The following is a 10,973-nucleotide window of genomic DNA, read 5'->3' on the forward strand; positions in this document are numbered from 1 at the left end:
AGTGGTTATTCAGCAACGGGACCAACGGCTTTACGTGACTTCCGAACCACGTCGAGAGTGAACTTCTATCACCAGAAATACACATCTCTAACACCTCACCTCAATGGAATGCCCGAGAATCAAACTCGCGGCCACCGAAGTGGCATGTCAAGACCATACCGATCACGCCACTGAGGCGCTTTCCTAGTCTCTGTTGCTTCTCTTAACCATCAAGCACCACAAGGAAATGCAAGCGTCAGTCTTTCAACGCTTTATTCACGATCCATTTTGTGTCTTATAACTTATACATTTATACCTGGACACTAACTAGAACGTCATGAACAAAGACTAAGAGATTACTGGTTTTTGAACACATCTATGCGTAGAGTAACAGGTCCCATCTACGATATAAACGAAGATGTTTGGAAAAGAAAGCGCATCAAAGAAACGAGAGATTTAACCAGACAAACGTTAAGTAACTGGTCATGTCAAATCGCAGGGGATACGTTTGGGCTGGACGTGTGGTTGGAATGGCAGAGGGTCAGAAATACGTGAAGTGGTATGGAAGGATCAGTAGAAGAGAGAAGACAGGAGAGATAATGTGTTCAGAGATCCAATAGGATTGGGAATGGAGTAGGATCCCGAGAATAACTGGAGGGAAGTTGCACTCAACGGGGAGATGTCTGGTGCGAGCGGCCATAGGCCATCAAGAGGCCCTTCATCCACAGGAGTGAGTGAGGGTAACAAATTGTAAAAAATATTTGATATTCACGAAGGAAGAGACAGCGAATTGGCCGCCATGATAATGAATAGATACATTTTCCCTTGAATTGAAGGCAATTGCTTTGAGCGAAATGAGTTACCGAAATAAGTGTCTGTGATAAAGATAGAGGCGACAGAGGGAAAGTGATTAAATTTCGGGAAATAAAAAACAAGAGCAGTGGCCCGGATTTATGCAAATTAGGCAGCTCCCGAAATATGGCCTTTTAATTCCGTCCTAATTATTTTCATAACGAACTGTTAATTAATAGTAAAGAGAGAGAGAGAGAGAGAGAGAGAGAGAGAGAGAGAGAGAGAGAGAGAGAGAGAGAGTGGGGCAGGGGGTGGGGGGGGGGGGGGGGGGGTGAAGGTAGACACCTTCTTGGCCAGACAAAATGAAACTCTAACTGGAATAAATGGACACGGACAGTTCCTTGCAACCCGGCAACAAATTAGACGCTCACTGAGATGCAAGGAACAACACCATAAACTCTCATCCTGCCTTATCACTGCCATCTGCAATGCCTCTCTCTCTCTCTCTCTCTCTCTCTCTCGACCATAAAAACGCACCTAGGGAAGAAGGGAAATTGTCATACGTAAGGTAGACTCTCCAACTCCTTCACAAACAAAAAATGGTTCCTTTGCCACTCGGGAAAACTCTCTTATTACACAAGAGGTTACTAAATGACTGGCCATTAAGGGATGTAGAGTTCTTAAGGCTTCCGTCTTAGCCCGAAGGTTTTAAGGAGTTGGCCACCCTATCTAGAATAGCGTTCGGGAAGGTGTCCTAGATTCGGTGCCAGTAAGTGAAATGCTTCTTAAAAATTTGTGAAAGTAATAAGTTACTCGCTAAAGAAACTGATGCAAGATCTCGCGAAAGTATAGGATTATTTCCTGATAGGTTTGGAGCATTCACGAATGATGGAATCATTTGAGTTGAGTTAAGTAAAGAATTTAAGCCAAAAGGCCAGACGCTGAGACCTATATGAGCTCATTCAGCGATGGAAACTGACAGTAAAAATGTTTGAAAGGTGTGACAGAAAGAAAACCTCAAAGCTGTTGCATGATGAAACAATTATTAGGAGAGGGATGAGGAAAGTAAGGCGGAAGAAAGAGAATATGCACAGGGGTACAGTAAGAGGAATGAAAGGGGTCGCAGCTATGCGCCCAAGGAACGCCGCAAGGAACCTGAATAATGCACACAGGTACCAAATGAGTGCACTAATGGCACTACCCCCTACGGGATTCATTTAATCTATCAAAAGTAAAGTTAAAAGCAGCGTAATGAATTCTTGGGAAGAAACATCCAGCATTTTTATGAACAATATGCAACAATCTGAGAGAAGCTCATCTATCCCACTTGTGAAATCTCTTAGAATGATAATTGGAACATTCTAAAATGAAGTAAATGATGGAACAAATAAAATTTCGAAACACAAAACTTAAATAAAAACCAACTCTGCTGACAAGTTCTGATTACACGAGCGAGGGGAAGAACGTGAAATGACGGTGCATTAATTAGCATATGATTAATGACCACAGTTTTTCCTTTTTTTTTATTAACCTCAAGCAACCCCCAATCCCAGACTGAGCTATGTCACACAGCTAAGCCACCGAATATTCCGGCTATGATTGGCTTACTTCGATACGATCAATAAATGCCTTCATTTTTCATCATGAATGACATTCGGGGAATAGAAAAAAGTATTGAAAAATAAAAGGTAAAGCTGACCTGACGTTTTCAGCAAAAGGTAAACGCTCCGTCAGGTTCAGAGACGTTGTTCATTACGTTATCTTCAAAGACTATACAGAGAGAGAGAGAGAGAGAGAGAGAGAGCATTACCAGAGAACTAGAAATAATTGAAGCAGAAAATACCACAAACCAGAAGTATAAACCTTCTGAGTATTATTTCTAGCGTATAATTTATCTTCTAAATAGTTGCGTATAACAAGAAATAAATAAAATGGCTCAAAATTCCTAAGGGCATCATATTCAGTTTTCCATAAATAAATGACAACGTTCGGCTTCCTAAAAGCTTTTTATTGATATGATATGCTCTCAACGTCAGCGGGACCTTCGAGATTCACGTAAAAGCTTTGATTAACACAATACATTCCCTCCCTCAGAGGAAGCGAAACATCTATATGGAAAAGGGACTCCTTAGATCTGTGATGAAGACTATTCCGCTGCTCTGTTTTGGATGGCGGGGAGGTCATAGGGATTCTGACATGGCTTAAACAACAGAGCAAGTATTGGGTAAACAATAATCTCTTCCACAGCATCATAGCAAATTCAGTCAAGGCGTGGTTACCTCCGCTTCAAATTCAACAATGCCTCTGTTGCAATACCCAGAGCAGATTTAACCCCTCCCATGGTTTTTGAGGCTCTGATTTTGCATATTTTCTTTCCTCTTACACCTCTGCCCAACGCCTACGACACGGACCCATGGGACGCTTATCCCCTTTTTTCCCTTCCTCTCTTTTTAATATGAGACCTTTTCCTGGTAAGTAATATATCTATTTTCCGTATAATCCAACATTTTCGAAATCCGGTACAAGGCACCTTACAATTTTAGTTGCTGATAGGTTGTTCAGAGTAAGATTCCTTTTATGCCAACATGAACCCAAAATAGTGTGGCAAAGTCTGAAAAGTGTAGGAGGCTTGATGTTGATTCCCGGACTCTACAGCCAACGGAAAACAAATGAAGAATCACCAACGCTTCGCCTTCCCAAGCCCAATTTCTCGACACGTACTGCATAACAAACTGCTTTCAAAGCCTCATACCTGTGTTTATCCCGTTCGCAGGAATCAGAACTTCAATGTTTTAACTCCAAGATACGTGGAAGAGTAAACCCAAACGCCTGTATTTTAACGTAACTAACACCTGAGCTCGTAAACATTTTCACAACCGAAGACCAACTCCAAATCTGATTACACAACAGCTGAATCACGACTGGCGCTCTTCGTAATTAGTTACCAGATATTGCCACACTGTTTATTTACTGATGCTGAATATTTGTCTGACCTCGCATGCTTTTTTTTTCTTTATTTTTCTTATTTTGTCTGATTAAAACTCTCACACACCCTCCCTCTTTCTTCCTTATTTTCAGAGGTATTAATCAGCTTTATTTAACGTCATATTTATATTTATGAATTATAAATGCCAGCTCTTGTAAGTTATTCACAGGTATAGGGAATTGCGTATTATTTTTTTTTTTCTTTTTTTTTGTTCTCCCAGTCAGAATATTTCCCGATTTATTATGTAAGACAGAGAGGAATATCCTAGTTACAACTACTGCTAGTTATAAATATTTGCCTTTTATGTGTAAATGGAAGTATATTCGTTTTGGTTTTCATAGGTTAAACAACTGCAAAAAGTTTAAGTATATTAATAGGACATTGATTCTTCTCAAGAGATCCTCGATACGATCAAGTATGAGAACTCAACCATTTATTTTCTCACTCGTTAACCATTTTCCTTCGCTTCGTAGCCTCTTGACGCTTTTTGCTTTCCATATACGTTGCAATTAATCCTCCTAAACAAAACTTCCTCTCCAACTCCCCACTCCCACTCTACTCCTTCTTTTCATAATGGACATTTTGCTCAGCCATCCCTTTCATGCTCCCAAACTTTGGGGGTGTGGGATTTAAGCACCTTTTCTTCCATAAGCTGACAGAGTAATATACATATTTATATACTGATTCATTGATTCAGCATTAGGTCAAAGAATGAATTTGGTACGATAACCTCCGTCTTGTCATATTCATTCGTCGTCATCTCTCGCGGAAAAATAATTGATATTAATATTTTATCGGTACCGATCCGTGAGTGGTAAGTGGATCTCGATAGATTCTTTTCATTCGTATATGACAGGACAATACATTACTCACGTTTCGAAGAAGTAAAAATTTAGAAAAAAATAAATAAATATCGCTTCCGTAAAAATACTCTACACGCTGTACAGAAACTCCTTCGGCTAATTTTTTGCTTGTTTGAATTCATCCTAGAGAAAACTTGAAAGGAATACTCCATACAGAGGGAAACGGTTCCAGGGGCGTATTTACGCAGATTCCAATAACTGTCGAAGTGTCTGTAGCCTTTATCCTCTCGAGTAAAAAAAAAAAAAAAATCTGATATCAAATACACTACGGTTGCTACCCTATTGCATAGCTTCAGCACTAAACAAATTTTTACATTTATTTTAGGTTTTCGTTTAAGGGCAGGTATGGTTCCACGGGCAATTACAACAGGAAGTGAAACACACACATACGTCGCACAATGACTTGCGTTTGTGGCTGACGAATTCTGTTATTAGCCAGTTTTTCTGATTGAATGAAATTACCCCAGAGGGGCAGAAATCCCTGAAAATGAAACGGCGGTGTGTCCATTATAAAATTCAGTGGTGGTGACGAAATTCAGAATGAAAAAAAAAAAATATTCTTTTCAAGATTTCACGAAACAAATATATATATATATATATATATATATATATATATATATATATATATATATATATATATATTTATTTATATATATTATATATATATAATATATATATATATATATATATATATATCTATTTTTCGTGAAATCTTGAAAATAATATTTTTTTTCATTCTGAATTTCGTCACCACCACTGAATTTTATAATGGACACACCGCCGTTTCATTTTCAGGGATTTCTGTCCCTGGGGTAATTTCATTCAATCAGAAAAACTGGCTAATAACAAAATTCGTCAGCCATAAACGCAAGTCATTGTGCGACGTGTGTGTGTTTCACTTCCTGTTGTCATTGCCCGTGGAACCATACCTGCCCTTAAACGAAAACCTCTAAAATAAATTGTAAAAATTCGTTTAGTGGATGAAGCTATTGCAATAGGGTGGGTAGCAAAACCGTAGTGTATTTGATATCAGATTTTTTTTTTTTTTACTCGAGAGGATAAAGGCTACAGACACTTCGACAGTTATTGGAATCTGCGTAAATACGCCCCTGGAACCGTTTCCCTCTGTATGGAGTATTCCTTTCAAGTTTTCTATATATATATATATATATATATATATATATATATATATATATATATATATATATATATATATATATATATATATATATATATATATATATATATATATATATATATATATATATATATATATATATATATATATACATTACTTGCTTCATCTCAAATCAGTGAAGATCAAGTAACTGCCACCATAATACATTTCATGAAAAGAGAAAATATAGAAATAGATTAATCGAGAACAGTTAGAAATCGGCTAACTCACTGATAGTATTTTATTTTGTCGACAGTACACTACTACCTAACTGAATAATACTGGACTCAAACGCACGTGTAAAGCTCTCCAACTGCACACAAAAGGGACACTCTAGATACGAACTCAAATGAACAAAAAACAAAACAAAAATGAATACAATAGCTGTCCATTGAGGTAGGTTCAAAGATGAAAAATGAATGAGAAAATCAATGTGCCTTTCTCCACCCGACCTAGCAATGAGAATAATCTGAATAAAAGAGAGAAAAGAAAGAGTATGTTTGATTTACGGTGCTTCCTGCATTAGTCACTGATGGTATACGTGACAATGGACGGTGGAAAAAGATTGGTATGAAAGTTAACCCGCTATCTGGATTATGCAAACGCATTCCTGGTTGCTATCAGTGGGAATGTGAAGAGGTTTCTGTCCTTTTTGTTTCAGAATTAGGAAGAGATTTACAAGTAATAAAGGAAAAGGAATGACTAAAATAAAATAAAAAAAAACATGAGAAATAGTAATGACAACCGATCTGACAACTCACAGGAGGATGACATTCCGGGTAAGATTAAAACTGGGAGGAACTATTATCGAAATTGCGACGCCACAAAAAATAAATAAATAAAATGAAAGGCATAAAAACGGCAAGGCTGAAGGTTGGAGTGGAATTTCAAATCACCGGGAGTGATTCGGAGCGAAAAATGAAAGGGTAAGCTTATGGAAACCGCTCCAGTCGAAAGGGTTCGTCTATCACCCACTTTTGCCATGACAGTCTTGGTGGAAAGGTCAAAATATTTATTTTAAAAATACAGATAATGGCGAGGAATCAAAATTGCTCTTACTTCTGTTATGACCAGACCGAAAATACAAAGAAGAAGAAGAAGAAGAAGAAACATTATTGGAATCTGCTGAGAGAGAGAGAGAGAGATAGAGAGAGAGAGAGAGAAAAGTTGCCAAACTGTTGATTGTGAAATGAAGACGTAGGAAATAAGGTATTACCGGCATGGCTGACTTCGGGACCTTAGTTGAGAAGTCAGAGGGAAATAGGAAACCCCCTTGGTTCTTCTTTATGGAAAGGGAATGAAATTATATATACATATATATTAATAATATATAAATTAAATATATATATATTATATATATATATATATAGATATATATATCTATATATATATAGATGACATGAATGATTGTATTTTATTTATTCCAGTTCGTGTTCTCTTTAATATAATTGTTGCACTGAGTTTATTATATTGAATTCCATAAAACAATTAGAAAGATCGTACCAAGAATATTTATTCAAAATTGTTCGCTGTCATTATTCAAGTGACTTTTCCATTTTTATTTCATTATTCTTTACTCTTCATGTTCTCTTTCGTAAAGTAATTCCTTGCTAAACCTGAGATTTAATTTGGTTATTTTTACACCCCAAATTGCTGTAGGTATAATTTTTTTTTTTTTCCAGGCATATATGTAACAGCGGTAGCCTCTCGTTCGAGAAATGAGGAATAAGTGTTACATAAATTTTGTCCCTTGTTCGGTCTCGTGAAACGAAGTGAAAAATGATTAAAAAAATTATTCTTCTAGTCTACATTTTTCAAGTCGTCGAATTGTGAGACTGATTAAAGTACGAATTTATTGTTTCGCTACTAGGAAGCGCGTATTTTGAATGGCGGAACTGTAGAGACGATGAATATACCCAGCTGTTTTAAGACCTCTTAATTAATTATCTTCAACCAGATACATTACCAGGGATCAGGACCAGTGACTAGGGACCAGGGACCATAGACCAAGGACCAGGATCAGGGACTAGAGACCATGGGCCAGGGACCACCAGGACCAGGGATCAGGGACCAGTGGCAAGGGATCAGAAACCACGGATAAGAGACCAGGAACCATTCCCCATTTTGGCCAGGGACCAGGGCCCAGGGTACTAGGGACCAAGGACTAAGGACCCAAGGACCAGGGGGGGAAAGGATCAGGGACTAGGGACCAAGGATCAGGGACCAAGGACCAGGGACCATGGGCCAGGGACAATGGGGCAGGGACTAGGGACCAGGGACCAAGGATCAGGGGAAAAGGATCTGGAACCAGGATCAAGGGACTTGGGACACCAAGGACCAGGGACCAAAGACTAGGGATCAGGGACCAGGTGCCCAGGGCCAGGGACTAGGGACCAGAGACCATGGATCAGGGACCAGGGGGAAAAGACCAGGGACCAAGAACCAGGGACCATGGGCCAGGGTCCAAAGACCAGGGATCAGGGACCAAGGATCAGGGACCGAGGGGAAAGGATCATGAACCAGGGACCAGGGACCAGGGATCAGAGATAGGGGCAAGGGATCAAAGCTGGTTATCAGCCTTCTAAATTAACCAATTTTTACCCTAAAACCTTTGGGACTTTCTTAATCCCCCCCCGGTCGTGTTTCATAAGGCCTAAAAGGGGGTTGGGGACTGGGGGGCGGGGGATTAGAGGAGGGGAGTGGTAGGGGGTTTGTAAGGTTTCCAATTAAGACTGATTAATGGTCGGGCTTCCATTTCCAAACTCAGCCTTTCTAAGAGGAAGATTCCTCGAACACATCTGCAGAATTCTTTTTGGGTAGTTTACATTTGATCAACTTTATCTTTATTGAATTCATTTACTCCTCGATTTCGTTCTAGATTCTGTAAAAAAAATATCCACCTGTAAGTTCTTTACATACTGAGTTATTTGCGTTTGCTTGTGAGCAGTTAAAAATATGATTTAACCAAGACCTGTTGTTGTCAAATTATGCAAATGATTTCAGGAGTACCTCGAGGAGGACTGATTCATATTCTAAAATTCGCCAGGTGACACTCAGCCGAATAAATACCCGTTCATCTGCCAATACAAAACACTTGATTTAAAATGCTGAACAGGCTGAAGGCCAAGACCTCTTCTTCTTTTCTTAGTCCCTAGACCGAGGGATATCATATTTTTTCATGTCACTTCACACGTTCATTTGCATATTTTATATGCGTAAAGGATCATCAGCAGTCACAAGTATTTTGGCAAGATCCAAAACATTCCTCATTATGTTTCTTGTCCTCGGCCAGAAAAGATAAAGGAAGATTAAGGGTATTGATCTGAATGTTAATCTTGCACTCTCCAGCACTATTCTAGTGACGTTCCTTCTCAAAATTGTCAAATATCTGCCTCTGCTTTTCAGCCTCTTCTAAGCCTAGTCCAAGTACATCCCACTTTGAAGACAAAAGTCAGTTTTCTGAGCCGAAAGCACTAGGCCTTTACCTATGAAGTACTTTACCTTTGAAGTACTTGGTAATCATTCCAAAGTGATGGGAAGATCTCATATTCACACTAGATACACTGCATTTTCTCACTTGAAACAGTAATGCCTCTTTTCTTCCATATTTACATACTTTTGCTCCAAGGGATTCCATACGTTTACGAGGCCCTTACGTGCAACACATTTAACATCTATCTGTTCCTTGTCTTATATTTCATCTGAAAAGGTTTTTTTTTTTTTTTCGTTAAAGATACGTTTGCTCTTTATAAAAATAATGCTTCTTTTTATCGTAAAGTTAAGAATCGATTTAGAAAAACCACTAAATCAAAAGGCTCAATATATTGACAACTGCGATGACCTATTCACACTTCACTTTGGTAGAATCAGAGGGAAAAAAAGCTCTATAGGGAGATTTTATCTCCTTTATGTAGACGACGGAAGGCAATCAATTCAAATTGAAAATGGGATTTGATCACATGTCATATACTTTAAAAGAGGTAATTTGTTTTCTTATAAAGAATTCAGATAAATATTGAGTTATTCGAATTTAGATTTGAAGTCTGGAGATAAATCTGATGCAAAATATTACAGATTAAGTATAAGTCAGTCGGAACCATGAAGGTCTCTCTCTCTCTCTCTCTCTCTCTCTCTCTCTCTCTCTCTCTCTCTCTCTCTCTCTCTCTCTCTCTGCACACAAATAGGGACAAGGAGTAAGGGACCACGGGTCAGAAACCTAGGGACCAGTGGCGAAGGAGATGGGATCAGGAACCAGGAAAAAAGTACAAGGGACCAGGGGCCAACGACCAGGGACAAGGTACCAGGGATATATGATCAGGGGATAGTGACCAAAGACAAGGGACCAGGGATTAGGGACAACGGGACCAAGAACCAGTGACCAAGGACATGGGACCAGGAACCAGGGAAATAGGACAAAGGACCAGGTGCCAAGGACCAACGACCAGGGACAAGGTACCAGGGATATACGATCAGGGGCTAAGGACCAGGGACCAGGGACTAGGGACCAGGGTGGGGGACTAGGGATCAGGGACAAAGTACCAGGGATATATGATCAGGGGCAAGGAACCAGGGACCAGGAACCAGGGACCAAGGACAAGGGATCGGGAGACAGAGACTAGGGACTAGTGACCAGGGACAGGGACCAGGACAAGGGCCCCGGGATAAGCATCAAAGACCGGGGACCAGGGATCAAGAACAAGGGTCCAGGGACCATGGATCAGCGATCAAGGACCAGGGACAAGGGTTCATTGATAACCGACCAGGGACCAGGTACCAAGGACAACGAAGCCCAAATAACACCATTTGTTGAGTCCCTGAGAATCCTCCTAACATGAGCCACAATACACGTGTTATTTGATGTAAATAAACATATGCTTGTATAGTAGTATACACGATTACAAGTACATGCACACTTACACACTTATTAATAATTGGTAATTCAGATATTCTTACCCACAAATGAGTGTAATTATTAGTGATCATAATAAGAGAAAGCCATAAGAGTTCAGTAAATGCCTAAAAAAAAAAAAAAAAAAAAAAAAAAAAAAAAAAAAAAAAAAAAAAAAAACTGAATGCAAATTCAACTTTTCCGCACGACTGCCCACAGAGAGAGAGAGGAGAGAGATGAGACCGAGAGAGAGAGAGAGAGAGAGAGAGACCTTTATATCGTTTGAAA

At 39.2% G+C, this 10,973-nt stretch overlaps 1 protein-coding gene across 1 annotated transcript; it reads left to right on the forward strand.

The window, feature by feature from the left end:
- The first annotated feature begins 8,199 nt into the window (after positions 1-8,199).
- Positions 8,200-10,416, forward strand: LOC135215348 (golgin subfamily A member 6-like protein 2). The gene is made up of 2 exons (XM_064249906.1): positions 8,200-8,366; positions 10,137-10,416. The coding sequence occupies exons 1-2, from the start codon at positions 8,200-8,202 to the stop codon at positions 10,414-10,416; spliced, it is 447 nt and encodes a 148-aa protein (XP_064105976.1).
- Positions 10,417-10,973: the final 557 nt, after the last annotated feature.

Source organism: Macrobrachium nipponense, chromosome 5 (assembly GCF_015104395.2).
Source record: "Macrobrachium nipponense isolate FS-2020 chromosome 5, ASM1510439v2, whole genome shotgun sequence".
In the NCBI taxonomy this organism is placed as follows: Eukaryota; Metazoa; Arthropoda; class Malacostraca; order Decapoda; family Palaemonidae; genus Macrobrachium; species Macrobrachium nipponense.

Coding starts and splice junctions, on each gene's coding strand:
- LOC135215348 (XM_064249906.1), top strand. CDS start 8,200: ATGGATCAGGGACCAGGGGGAAAAGACCAGGGACCAAGAACCAGGGAC. Junction 8,367..10,136: donor GGGGCAAGGGATCAAAGCTG/GTTATCAGCCTT, acceptor ACCAAAGACAAG/GGACCAGGGATTAGGGACAA.